General features: G+C 39.0%; 1 protein-coding gene across 1 annotated transcript in view; it reads left to right on the top strand.

The window, feature by feature from the left end:
• tafa3a (TAFA chemokine like family member 3a) overlaps positions 1 to 8,506 on the top strand; it is an 81,036-nt gene extending 72,530 nt beyond the window's left edge. Inside the window, exons 3-5 of the mRNA XM_029502542.1 lie at positions 153 to 302; positions 1,124 to 1,248; positions 7,778 to 8,506. Coding sequence (XP_029358402.1) covers positions 153 to 302; positions 1,124 to 1,248; positions 7,778 to 7,789 — 287 coding nt within the window. The 3' untranslated portion in view covers positions 7,790 to 8,506. The remainder of the gene's footprint in view (positions 1 to 152; positions 303 to 1,123; positions 1,249 to 7,777) is intronic.
• Positions 8,507 to 15,120: the final 6,614 nt, after the last annotated feature.

The raw sequence follows: 15,120 nt of genomic DNA, 5'->3' as shown, positions 1-15,120 counted from the left end.
CCACAGCCCCGATCTGTTATTTGCTGCTCTGATGTTTTGGCAAAGAGACAAACAAACAAACAAGCAAAAGCTAAAAAAAAAAAAAAAAACACAAGAAAAGTAGAATGAGCCTTCACATGCTTTCTAACCAAACAGTTTGTTTGTGCTTTCAGTTCATGTGAAAGCGGGAACCTGTGAGGTGATTGCCGCCCACCGATGCTGCAACAAGAACAAGATCGAAGAGAGATCCCAGACTGTCAAGTGCTCCTGCTTTCCTGGACAGGTGGCGGGAACAACGAGAGCGGCTCCATCTTGTGTAGACGGTACACCCGGCTTCTCATTACAGTTCTTGTAATGATCAGAGACCAACTTGTGATGAGGGTAGAAATGTGATGCGCCTCAAAACTGTCACACCTGTCACTGTGCCGCTGGTGCTTATTTCAGTGATTATTCGAGTATGAGAGGTTTATTGTATCAAAGACAAAAAAAAAAACAAAAATGCTTTTGAGAATCTCATGTTCTTGTTGTTATGGCTCCCAGAGGTCTTATAATCTTCAAAATACTACGGTCCACTAGTTCATTCATTCTCTGTCTGGTTTTGTGGATGTATCAGACCTCGTGTTCAGCAGAGTAGACAGAAGGTTCGGTCATTTAATATCATGTCAAAAGTGGCCTTGGTTACAGGTGAATCGATCCGTTTCCTCCTTTCACTCTAATGGCTCTGACAGGAACTTCCTCCATTTTGACAGTTCTTTTCACTTTATGAAACTGTTTCTCCCCTGTAGGCCTCCTTGGAGCAACTCAAGACCTTGATGCGCCAACCTCTGCTGCATGCTGTATTACTTCCCTCCTGTATACAAGCATCCGCCCTCCTCACGCTGAATGCCCCTGCACACAAAACTCCCCAGCTTGACATTGACCCCCACCCTGCAATCAGGCCTAAAAACACACCGTGAAATGTCTGACAGGTCTCTACTGTCAGCCAAAGATCAAAAGACTCGTCTACAATTACTCTGAAGTGTGTGGAAACCAAGGACGCTTGTTGTTGCTTCAGCAGGGACAGATCTATTTTGAAACAGCATTTTAGTAATTATATTCTGTATCTTTTTTTTCTTTCTCTCTTTCTTTTGCCCCCCCGACAAAGCATCCATAGTTGCACAGAAGTGGTGGTGCCAGATGCATCCCTGCATGGACGGCGAAGAGTGTAAAGTGCTGCCAGATCTCAAAGGATGGAGCTGCAGTACAGGAAACAAAGTCAAGACAACCAAGGTGGGTTTAATTCGCAATTATATGTGGGAAGACAATAAGTACCGGTAAATTCTCAGCTTTGTCAGATGCAATCAGATTCCAAAGATTTTTGAAAGGATAAAAAAAAAAAAAACAAATCCTAAAAATATTCACAGTTAATAGTTAGAACAAAACAAGACCCTAGAAAAATGAAGGAGGGCGAGAAAAGTGTTTGAGCAATAAAGGAACCAGGGCCACAGAGAGTACTGAAGAAGACTTTTTCTTTATCAACTTTAGATGAGAGCAGAGCAGGAGGCAGCGGTGGAGAAAAATGTGACTCACGGGGGAGAGCCAGTGAAGTGTTTCTTGAGGCAATCGGCTTGGAACAGTACAAAGAGCTGAGTTAGGTTCAACTGTCTATTTAGCTACGTCTCACATTTTGTTGTTAAAGTGTTAATACAGGCAACTTAATATTTTCTTTGGCCAGGTATAGCAGGCCGCGTGCAATCTACCAACATCTCAGCTGGATATTTAATCACCTGGATTACTGTTAAAGCTATGTGCAAGAATCAAGAGACATTTAAGTTTTAGGATGTTTTCTGATCGATCAGCCCAAAAAGTAGTACTACATTTTGCCTGCACAGTTCAAAGTGAAGTCTGAACTAAATCATATTTTCTGGGAATATGATTCAACCTCAATCTGACCCCGACTACCAAGCATGTTCTGCAGATTTGAGCTGAACGGCCCCGGTAGCCAGGTTCATATTGCAGATGAATGATATCAGCAGGGACCAGCAGCTAGTCTGAACTGGACGGAATCAAGCTTGGACATTGAACTGCTTCCGCCTTTAGTTGGTTTACTTGAATTTATTTATTTTTTAGTATGAAAACAAGCCAAACAACCAGGAAAACAAGTTTAGCAACTCATCCATTGATTTTGTTCAGAGAAAACAAATTATAGGTTTTTTGATTCCTTTAAAGGAGCTTTCTCATTTCCTTTGTTTTGGTTGAGTCTTAAAAAAAAATCTGTTGTGTTTTCCTGTGTGGTTCAGATAGGGTTTGAGATCTTCCACTACCAGAACAAACGAACAAACAACTATAAATGTTTAGTGGAAAAAAGGCTCATTTGCATCTCAGACAACCTGACATAAATATCTTAATGTCATCATGTCTGAATGTAATGTCATTTAAATGTGCATTTAGCCGCAATAGTCACTGCTCTATCATGACATAATGACATTTATGAAGATTGTTTTGTCAAATTAGTTGCTGTAGACTGACAAACCATGTGATATTTCGGGCAATTGAGTAGCAATTTCATGTATTTAACTGAGAAGTAATTTGCATTTAAAAATGTACAAATGATGCCTATTCTATGCAGTATTCTCATCAATAAGCAGAAATGACTTACAGGGTTCTCATCACAAGCTGAGATCACGGTGGATTTTCAAGCTGTGAAACCAAACATTTATTTCGTGTCAAAATTATTCATGAATATACATGATGTGCCACATTAACATATACAGAAATACCTTTGCCTTGTTTTTTTTTTTTTTTTTTGACTGACTGCATAATTTTGCTCAAGTCTTTTTCCTGGGTTTGAAAGAACATATGTCAGAGTTATTCTGTTGAAGACATTAAGAGCATAAGTAAACTTTGTTTTGACTCACACACACACACACACACAAAATGTAAATAGACGAAATAAATATAGACATTATCATCATGAGATTTGTCACTTGATGTTTTATGTGTGAAATTAAATATGGATGCACATAGCACATGACATATTTGCAAATGGAAAATCAATAATCACTTCAGTAATAAACAGCGTGATCATGCACCAGTGACTTTATAGGTACAAAATGTAAAACTCAGCAATCACAAAGCATTTTTGGTGAAATGCAGAAATGCAGATCACATGTATCCATCTCATCCTCATGATTTCCGCTTTAAAGGTAAGACGGAGCAGGCTTTAGGTATGCATATGGCTTCAAAAGCACCAGAGAAAAGTAAAACAAAGGCAAATGAAAACAAGAGATAGACAAATAAACAGCAAACGAAAATACCTCCAGGAAGCCAAATCGTTAAGTGGGATGTGCTGAGGCAGCACAGGCTCAAGCTGCAGCACTTGCAGAGATTAATAGAGGTTATCCAGACATGTGTTTTAGGTTTCAGGGTGTGGTAGACCTGAACTGGATGTTAGGTGAGTTAGGAGGGGGACGTAGTGGGCCCTGAGCCATCCATCACGGTCCAGTACTTGACTCACCAAACGCCTGTAGTTGAGCTGCCTCCTCCATTATTCATGGCTATAGGAGGCCTGGACAAAGCAGAGCTTTTTATTTTAGCCATGCAGGTTAATAATTCATGCCCCCTCACACAGCCAAAGGAGAGCAGAAACAGAGCCAGAGACAAGCGGGGGTCCAGGTGGCGAGTAGAACCCTTCAGAATCTCAACTTTTTTTTTTTTTATTTGGGAGTCAGCGGGATCACTCTCTGCTCATGGCCTCGCTGCCTCCCACCACGAATCAGCAAGGGGTGGCCTGTGTGTGCTGGTGTCTGAGTTTCCTGGACAGTCTACATCAGTGTATAAGAAAGAAAGAAAGAAAGAGCTCTGCTGAGGATTGAGCTCAGGCTCACGACGATGATGTCAGTGTAGCAAATGTTCACTGCTGTGAAGGAAATTTCAACTTTCTGAGGAAAGTTATATGAATAAATATAAATATGAGTGTGAATCAAAACCAATCAAACCTGTATAGTCTCCAAATAAAGATAATGTTTTTAAAATGAGATTTCCATGAATATTTTGATATGATTTTTTCACTCTCTTTGTATAATTTTCCACAGCTGCTCAAAGTTTCATGTCAAGTCCCAACGAGCAAATTTCAAATTGCTCTGTTGGACTTGATATTGTAGTTTCAAAGTAAAGAGCTGTTTGACAAAAAGTAATCAAAACGGCCTTTTTAGTGTATTGAAGAGTTTTGTAAAGAATACAAAACGTAGTTGTGCGCACAACCCAATTTGAAATAATTATCATTTGAATATCATTTCAATCATAAAAAAATGTCAACAGGCAAGCCATAGAAAAACAAGGCCTGGCAAATATGAATACTTATTATATGTGTAAACAAAGCATACGACACACAGTCTGGAAATCCTTACTTCTTAGATGTCCAGCGGTGGCATTGTTGATAAAAAATGATGGTGTCGTTTCACTTCATGATGAAGGCACATCAATAAATCAGACGTCTAAACACCCTGCAGGCCCTTTCTTGGACAACTCCAGTTGTTCCCTCTTTCTCTGCATGTCCGGGAGCAGCTAGTTTTATAGACCTGCTGGTAATGTCAGGAATTATAACCCCAGCAGCAGCTCCTGCTTTTCAGTTCCTATCAATCAGAGGGCAGAAGGCAAAAGAACCACAGAGCCTTCTCACTTGACAGGTGCTGTGACGGTTGCAGGGAATGTGTTGAAGGCTTGTAATGGATAGCTGTCTGAGTGAGACTTGTTCTTAAGACATCATGAAAATGTACTTCAAGACATGTTTAGAAAAGATAATATCCGAGACATAAAATTGTTTTCTAGCTACTTGAAGTTTAGTCATTTGAGTGCGCTCATCTCTCAATTGGGTATTGTTAATTCTCCTATTCATCCACTGTTATTTATTTTAATTGACATGTTTTTGACCTTGGAATCAGCTGTTACATGCCTAATCCTAAACATTAACACAGTACCAAAAGTAAATAATAAAATAGATATAACGGAGATTACTGCCTTTAGACATAGTGGATAAGAAATAAAAGTAATTCACGCTTCCAATTGAAGAAAATCAAATATTGTCTTGAATGGTTTAAAAGAAAGTGAACTCTGGAATCCATCTGTTGTGTAGGATTATATTTCTGTGCCCTCTATTGGATAAAATTTGTTTTGAATTTTTTTAAGAGAAATAGGAATTGAGACATGTTGTCGATAGTCAGACTGCAAAGATTATTTATTTATCTATTTATTTTTTAAGCTCATGAATACATTACTGGAGGCTGGCATTGATTGTGCCAGTCGATTTTTAAAACAGTGAGGCAAAGCATCAAATTCAGAGGTGTTGATTGTCCTTTTGCTCTCTAATAATGAGTGTGGGTTACATACGCGTGTCATGAGCGCACACACGTGTGCTTCAGTGGCAGGTATCTCGTTCATCTGCCAACGAGACTTTGAACCTACAGCTGACCAGCAGAGGTGGAGAGAGTACTTCACTGCTTGGGGAAAAGTACAGATACTCCTTGTCAAACATTACTCCAATACAAGTAAAAGTAGCTTTGTCAAAATATTACTTAAAGTAAAAGTGAGTGAAAGTCCACCCCTGCTGACCAGTCAAATGTGCATTTTCATCTGAGAACAACTGAAGCATCAAACTCTTTGGAGCTGCTTTCCGTCTTCCTCATTCCCCCTTTGTATGTTGACCCACTGACAACACACACGGTGGCTGCTGGGGCAGAGAGGTTTACAGGTTGTTTGCCTGTCTCTCTAAATCGATTTACAACCGTCCCATTTTCACGAGTTTGATATCACAATTATGCCTTGAGGGAATTTCTTCATTCAAACACTCACTCAAACTCTTGAATGTGATGTCTCATGACCTTCAGATGTTCAGATTCGCCATTTGTTTGGTCTCAAAGATGAACTGATTAGAAATTGGTTGGAAAAGGTCAAATGTAAATCTCACAAATAGATGCAATGCAACACAAATGTATAATAGGATAAAATGATGAAGTGGTGGCATTTTATAGTTTGACGGTCAAGACTCACTTTGACTACCACATCATAATGTTCTGCAAAAAGTCATTATTGAATGCTGTAACTCAGAAAAAAGAAATTATGAGAATATTTTCTTCAACTTGACTAATTACCAAAGGCGTGAATTGTACTGAACTGTACTTATCTAAGCCCATCAGTGCCTCTATGTGTCTCTGAGATGTATCTCCTTTGCAAAGCTGTTCCTGCATTTAAAAATGTGTTTCTTGTGTGTTATTAATACATAACTGTCAGTATAACAATGATCAGACAATTGTGAATGGAACGGCATTTATAAGGTGATTATTGTACCACAACAGTAGATGGAATAAAGTGGCTGCCATTCCAGGAGCTCATCACTTAAAACATTTACCTCATTATCTAATAATGTTTTGACCAAACAACGTGGTTTAATGTCCACGACTTGCTGCTGTAACAATATCAAGACCAAATTATTTTTATTCACTCACACTCTCACATCCTTGATTACTGAGAATTGTCACATGGAAGTGTAAATTAAATTGTGACTCCCCAAACAGCATCCACTGTCTTCAACGCCTGCTCCGAGCAGTACAAAAATCACACTTCCACCAGATGTATTAAATTGCAATGCTTGGTCGACTGGTTCTGTGCGGTAAAATCCTCATTGGCTTGACTAGTGAGACCACAACAACTGCTAATTCAATGAAAGTAATGTGCAAATTGTTTCTGTATGTGTTGATTTTGTAGACAGTACAAAGCGTGAAAGTCAAAAAGGTACTTGTGTTCTACTTTTAAAGGGCAAACCAACAAAGATCAATGTTCACCTGGCAGAGTGTTTTCTTGAGTTATGCTTTAAGTGAGACCAGTATAAACTGCATTTTTCAATCTTTCCGATTAATATTCATGAAAATGTCTGTTAATACTTATGCCAACAGTATGCCATCATGAATAATAATATTCCCTCTGTTCGAATGGAAATCATTGAGCATGATGTACATCGCTTTATGTCTGACTTCAAGCTGCTCACTGTCTTCTCACTTCTGCTGTAGAATGCCACAGATGTTTGAATTATAAACACAGCAGATGGGAATACACGCATTCAACCTGTCACACTTTTGACAGATAGGCCATCTCAAGATGTGACGCACCAAAACAATTAATTAAATAGCCACAATCTGAAGTAGAGCTCAGATTATTCATCAATTGATCAATCAGTCAATAGACAAAAGCGTGACTAAGCACCTATGGCCATGATGTTTCTGTGAGGTTGTATTTGGGCACAACACACAGTGATCTCAGCTAGCAGCTAACATCAGCATGTTATTATCATAATTTGGACATTGCTAACTTGCAGATTTAGCCATTGCTGTTTACATGCCCACCATCTTAGTGGAGCATTTTAGCATGAAAACATTTCCCCCTAACGAGGATGACCTTCTGTTTAAAAAAATAAAAAAAGAAGGCCATACAGTATTAATTGGTATGTAGCTCATTACAAGCCACAGTTACATTTTATTTTCAGTCCACTTTGTTGGTCATAGCAATTATGAGTGGAGCACAGGAAGAGGTCAGGTGACGCAGTATAACACAAAGTCTATGTTAGGGTTAGAGGGGAGGATGGAAGTCATGAGTTTCACCCAGGGGACCTTTGTTTTCTGTGTTTTATTGCATCAGCAATGTACATTTTAATGAGGACCAGTCCACAACCTTAACCATGTGTTTATTATTGTCACCATGATGATAAAGGCTGTGTAATATTAGAAAGCACTACTTTTAACTCTAATCCCTTTCCCTTTCTTTCTAGGTTACACGATAGTCGTCTGTTGTCCAGGATAACCTTGTTTGGTACCAGATGTTATTTCTTTGACCAACACCATTTGGATATTGTGTGTTTTTTGGGTTGGTGGAGACCAGGGACCAACAAGGACGATAATCACGGACATTCCACTGAACAAATGGAGCAAAAGGAGTGGAGAGTATCATACAAGACGACATGTCCAAAAAGATTCCTGACTTTAGATCCAGCATCAACAGTAGCTGTCTCTGAACTCTACTGCTCACCAAATTTCCCTTTGTATTATAGTTTTATTCCCATGGATTCGAAGACTCTACCATGAAAAGTAATTATTGACTAAAAGACTGCAGGTTACTCAAGAAAAAAAAGAAAAGAAATCACCCTTAAAACAAAATCATGTGATGTGAAATTTTTGTGTTATTTTCTTGCCACAGCGAACCCCAGGACTCCTGATGCGTATCTGTGTTGAAGATCTAGTGAGGTCATTTCCATTCCTTTTAGCCTCGTGGAGCAGATATCACTTCTGCTTAATTTTTGTTCATTTGAAACTATAAAGTGTTTGGCTTTCTTAAGTTTGTTAGGACATCAAGTCTTCTTTTCAAAGACAAAAGACGATACCACAACCATAAAACCCGGAAAAAATGTAATGATGTTTGACTACAAGTCACCAAGGGTCAACAAAGCTGAGTTCTGCCAAAATGTTTTAATGGTACCTGTTGTTTTCGAAGCCTGGTGACAACCGCTGATTAAAAATGTCAGTATTATCTCAATAAATCTAAATTAATGGATAAAACTGTTTTTTTTTTTTTTTTATTACAATCTGTGATAATGCTCTTTTTGTATCAGGTTACAATCGCAATGCTCTTTGAGCCAAAGATTTGGGGAATTTTTTTAATTACCGAGTCAAACAACAACAAAACAACAAAAACAGCAAAAAGAAAAAAGCAGGGCATGAGAAATGTGCAACAAAATTTGGTTACATTGACAGAGGAAATGAAATGCAAGAACCAGCTAATGCAGAAATAGGACATGTTCAAAACTACAAGAGAAATTGCCCTGTTCTTAAAATGAACAGACTTCACAAAAAAGCCATCTGAAAACTGGTCCAGGGGGATGCTCATAATTAGCTCTGACTCTGAAACAACACTAATCCTGTTTGATTCATGTCCAAACTAAGATGCTGCTTTCCAAGCATCTGTTTATTGTGGAAAATGAATACTACCCATCACCAACAAGCAAATACTGTTTTTCTTCTTTTTTTTTTTTGGGGGGGGGGGGGGGGGGGGGGGGGGTTAAGTTTTGTTTTCTGTCAGTGCTTCAAATAATTTCCCATAAATTTCCCATAAATTTATTGCAAGGTACTAGAAAATTCAGGACTGGTAGGATTAGTTCGGGTGCAGCAGGGATGTGGTAGAAAATGGACAGAGACAAAAAGAATATTATATAAGCTCAAGATCAACATACTGTTGTGAGGAGACAGACAACTGTAGGACCAGTATTTGTAGTTTACCTTCATATGACATTAACATCTTAGGGACAGGAAACTATGGTGCACACTAAGGTACACACTCCCTCCTCTGATGTGATAATATGTCAAATCTCTGAAATGTAAATTTTTAAGTGTCTTATGACTCTTATGAAAAACAAGCGCAAGAACAACAGCTTTGAAAAAAAAAATCCAGAAACCTCCAAATAGGAGAGTAAACTGTGTTAATTTCATATTTTGTAAGTCAATTTTTGTCTGTAATTGAAACTGTGCATTCACTGCAGAATGCTCCTTATACTAAACATAATTAATTAAGCAGAAATGTAGAAGGCTTGCTCCCTAAAATCATACCCGAGGGAGCAGCTCTGAAGGGGAGGAGTGAGGAAGGCTGCTATGGTTAGCAGTCCAGGTTGCCTCTTGTTTGGTTAGAAATCATTAAATTACAGTAATGACTAATTTCTCATTCCTGCATGCAATCCGCCTGAGACTACCATGGATTTAATAAAGAGCTGGGGATGAATTACAAACAGCGAACGGCTGAGGAAAGGCTACGTGATTATACAGAGTAATTCAAAAGTGCATTAATAAAACAATACAGAAACATTGCTAAATCATTTGAGATAAAGGCTATTTGCATAATTCATTAAGATTAATCAGACCAGGCAATCCACCACAGTGCTTGGAGGAACAGAGAAAGTAGTCATGAATCCAATCCCCTGGAAAAGCCCTTTCTATCTACAAACAATGATACAAATCTACCCTTGGATCAGAGAATTAACCTCTGTGCACTTTACAGCCCCTGCAGTGTTGAAACACAATCCCTCAGTCATTCACCTTTATGTGGGCTAATATTCTATTAATAATGAAAGATCTTTTCATACCATAGCTCCGCTGGGTTTTGTTGCTCTGCCATAAAAGTCCTTAACAAAAGTTGAATGGAAATGTGTTCTGTGTGTTTGGAAACCGCAGTGAGAATCTGGGGGGCTGCTTGTTTGACTATTCTATGTACTGGCACCGACTTCAGTTTTTAACTCCCTGCAGAAAAATTAATTGGGCAGGATGCACATAGAATACATTTGGAGGTGGTCACGGATCACAGACTGTAGACAATTAACCTGTAACAGCTGCAATCTTCACTCCTGCCATAGTCTGTCACTATAAACTCGGGTTTGACTGACATAGATGTTGAACCCAGTAGTTCAGCGTTTGGGTTTGAGTTAGATGGATAAATTGATAATAGACTGAAATGGTGGAAATTAGTTCACTATTAGTTCACACTTAGTTCACTATCACTGAGTTCATTTGCATATTTTTTTTTTCAGTTAAATTTTAGTTATTAATTTAAATTGTTTTTTGTTTTGTATCTGATTTAGAAGCTAAATGATCATAAGCGTCTAAAGCCAACAACCGTTAGCTTAGCACAAAAACCAGTAACAGAAGAAAACAGCAAAGAAACTGTTTTTACATCTGAAACTAAATCTACTGATGTTCTCTTTGTTTTGTCAAGAAATAGTCGAGTGCGTCCTTCTTTGTGCTGTGCTAAGCTAACTGAATGCTAGATGTAGCTTCACATTTATAGTCCATTTGTGCGCCATCAATCTTCTCATCTTACGCTCTGCAAGGATGTGAATAAATATCTTTCCAAAAGTATTGAACGATTCCTTTACAACCAATAACGTTTTATCTAGACAAAGTGCCAAATGTCCTTTAAACGTTATAATTTTTGTGTTAAATTATGAATAATTTATCCTGAAATGGTTTTCCTATCTGGAAGATGGAAGAAATACTCAAAAGCCTGCATTTAAATCATGCTGCACATGAAAGTTCTGCAGTGTAACTCCTACTAATGAAATTCTTTGAGGTGGGTGATAATGTGTAGGTTATTAGCTTATATATAGCTGGTTTCATTGCAGGTTTTACAGACTGATGCCTCTGAAACTGTTGATTGAAATCCTCCCACAACTCCCCCTTGGAATAAATTCCCTGGTCAGCCATCTGAAATAGAAAATAATATTAGTGAAATGGCATTTTCTAGCTGCAGTTGGGGAAGTGCACACATCTTATTGGAAACAATTGACAATGCCTCGCCAGTCCTATTTTTAATGGAGAGCGGCTATTATAATAAAATTACAGTTCAGCTTTATCTGAGTTTCAGCTTTCTATTTGTACTATTTTATCACATATTTGTTGAGAAATGTCTGAAATAAATTACTTTTTCAGGGTTGTCTGGATTAAACAAGATATTAATCAGAGCTTGGTAAGGACATTTTTCCTTCTCCCAAAGAAAAACTGAAACGAGACACAACACACACTTAGATCTAAATCAAGACAGGTCTTGCACTTTACAAAAATGTGTGCCCTGAAAACAAAGCCCTTTGTTACACAAACACCATCTGGTGGGTTTGCCAAGGCTTTGTCTTGACAGGGTGAATTAGTCTGAAAAAACTGTCATTTACACCACACAAAATTAGAATTTCTCATTTCATAATGAAAGCTGACAGACTCTAATGAAAAACTGCTCGTTCTTCAAAACACTCAGAATGAACTGTAAAACTCTGGCTGGAGAAACTTTACCTCTCTTGTATAATCTAATTGCGTTATTCTCTCCTCTCAATTCAGCGGCATTTTTCGTCCCTAAATTGGGCGTTCTAATTCGGTTTATGTTGAAGTTTGATGTTATTTCTGACGGCTGTTTGTGTTATTCTTGTCAACCGTAAGCAGTTTATTTTGAAGTGAGTTGTGCCTCTCTCTCTCTGTGCACTGCTGTGACCTGAGGCATAATGGGATTATCCTGCTCAAGGCAAGACGTAGATGCCTTGAATTCTAATATCTAAGTATTCCTTGCTGTACCTGAAACCTTCTCCTCTGTGTTTCTCATGCCTGACTGGACTATGAGGAGATTAGCCCATGAATCACGACAGCCTGCAGGCTGCTTCAGAAAGTCATTCACACATACTGTTGTGGCTTCATATCCAAAGTTTGTTCTGTTTTTTTTTTTGGTTGTTGTTGATGTTTTTTTTTTTTTCTGGTAATTTAAAACCACACACACTGCACCAGCAAATGCATCATCCAGTGGGTGATATAAGTGGCAGCTAAGCATGCTGAGTATTTCTGTGGCCAAAAATGCTGTAGAGTCGCATGACTGAGCTGCCCTGCTCAGCAAATCTGAAGCAGTGCCAGTACCCTAAAGGTGTTCATGTCCAAGTTCAGCATTGACAAGACATTAATGCTGGGCAGTGCATTTGCTATCATCCCTCATCAGAGACACTCTCTGCTCCCACACTTCATTACCACAATGCCCTTGGGTCGGTGAAAAGGCCTGCTGTGATTTGAAAAGGAAAATTATCTTTTGTGAAACTAACTCAGCCAGACCAAAAGTAAGGAGGAGGAGAAGAAGAATGTGGGGTGAGTGGGCGTCTATAGGCAGGGGGAGTTGATATAAAAGGTGAGAAATACAGCCTCCTCTCTTGGCAACCTACGAATAGGTTAATGGGAGTGAGGTTTGCAATGAGCTGATACCCATCTGGATGGGCAAGGAAGGGAAGGCAGAGACCACAAAATGACATTCTGATGGATTTTTTTCTCCTTGGGCCCATTTTGTGGTGCGCAACTATGCAATTATTTATTTATTTACCTCATTTCTTGATGCTGTAAATAGAATCCATTTCTTTACTAATAGTCAGGTTACACTGGAACGGCAGCAGGGCCAGTCCCTGAGCGGCACTGGATGATGGAAGCCACAAAAAATTGATGCTTGTGAACTTAACACGTTTTTATATTTCCCTATCAGTTGTAGGTAGAGTCAATGGACTGTCATTATTCTAATAGGCATCTTCCAGTATGTTTGTGGTGAACAAGTATCCCACTACTTTTTCATTTTTAAATGTAACTTGCTTGTGGTTTTAGCCACATTTTAACGATAACTATTGGAAGCACTCCTAGTAAATTTTGCACCAGCATTCACGGTCGGTAGAGACTGACTTCGTGTTCACCCTGACATTTCTCTTGTGCCACCATGACATTGACCTTTTCTTTTCTTCGGTGAAAACTATTTGATGGATTGCCACAAGATGTGACGCCCACATTCCAGTGCCCTACGAGATGAAGTGTAATACCTTTTGCAGCAGTCTTACTCTTTTCATCCAGCACCATCATCTGGGTGTAGATTTTATGTATTCAAAGCTTCACTACAGCAAAACCTGCAAAAAGGAATTACCATTCGGTGTGAGTCTCGGCTGTACTTTGTATTTACTGTGAATTAGCAAATGTCAACATGCTAACACACTAAACTAGGATGGAAAACATTGTTAGCATTCTACCTGCTAAATGTCAGTGTGCTGTCATTGTGAGCCTGTTTGCCTGATGATAATAGCTTCAAGTTCAAAGCACCTTGGTGCCGAAGCACAGCCCCACAAAGCTAAGCCTTTCCTTTTGTCCTTACTGACTTGGTCTCATGAATGGATATTTATAAAATAATGAGAAGGGAGTATTGTGTCACTATCACCTTGATGAACACTCACAACAACTCATACACTCTCCAGTAGAATTCATATAGACCTCACTTTAGTTTTTGAGTAAGAATCCTCCCTCCTTTGCCATTCATGGAGAGCATGAATTTCAAAATGTGATTACTCGCACATTCCCCAGCCCGTTTTTTTAAGGTTCAAAAGAGTGAAAAAGATTGGGTCCAAGGGTGTTCAAAGTTGTTTAAGATGTTTCTTTAATTTACGTTTTATTTGATATTTTGGTTTATTTTTCACTTTGACCAACTGAAGTTCAAATACAACTCATCATAGCCATATGGAAGTGTACAGGTGGACCTAGGTGATTAATACAAATGGTTTATCAAAGTAAATAGCCTGAGCGGCTTGCTCTCCGTTCTGAGCCAAAGAGTGATTTAAGATCTGTGGCCCGTGAGGTACAGAGGAACTTCCTCCAACAGATGTTCCTGACTAATTATCTATTGTAGCACAGATCCCACAATCCCTTAGTTCCTCTGTTGTCTTCCGCTGGGAGCCTGGTCATTCCTGTTCCATATCCTTGGCTTGGTCTTCACTTACCTGGGGCACTCCTCTCCATCTGTGAAGGGAACTGGAGAGACACAGACAAGCCCACTAGCAACACACAACGTCATACACACACCTTCAGCTGTTATTTTCAAGTGCAAAGACACTTTCATCCTGTTGTTTAAGCTCAATGGGTGAGGAGTTATATAAAGTAGCAGGTATAGCTACTGGTCTTTAATGGAAATTAGCATTTTAAAGTAATTTCTGATTTGCTGTTCAGTCAGATTAATTTTATACAGCCGATTCACCAAGTATAATTATTTAGTTATAGAGTTAAGAGTTTCCTGCGCTTAACTCTGTTCTAGATGAGCATGTTGGCACATTTATTCCACATGAATAATTTAACGACACAGCGTTTACATGGAGAGCAAATTGAAACACACTTACACAAACACTGAGTGAATATTTCAGGAGGCAAGGTCAGAGAAAAATGGCGGCTTTAGCGACATAACATACCTCTGCTTCTGTCAGCTGTCTAAAGCTCCCCAGCCCTCTACTATCATCTTCTATCTGGACTAATGGACTAGCTGGGTTGAGAAAACCCTTTTTGTGCATGGAGAGAACTCTGGCACCACCTTAGACAACCCTGGCCTGAGCAAAGCAAAGCTAGAATGGATTAAGATATGCTTGGCTGCCTTTCGCAGTCCTGTCAATGTGGGCTGGGTGTCTGTGCTGCACAGATCAGAGAGACGCAGGAAGGTCATCGCCACTGGGAAAAGGAGGCAGTGAAAATATTGTTCTGACAAGATGTAGAGTGACTTCTGCAACCCCAGGCTTGTGTTTCAGATTAAACCATGTTG

The sequence above is a fragment of the Echeneis naucrates genome, chromosome 5 (assembly GCF_900963305.1).
Source record: "Echeneis naucrates chromosome 5, fEcheNa1.1, whole genome shotgun sequence".
NCBI lineage: Eukaryota > Metazoa > Chordata > Actinopteri > Carangiformes > Echeneidae > Echeneis > Echeneis naucrates.
Note: the sequence above shows the minus strand (reverse complement) of the source record. Positions and strands in the feature narration are given on the sequence as shown.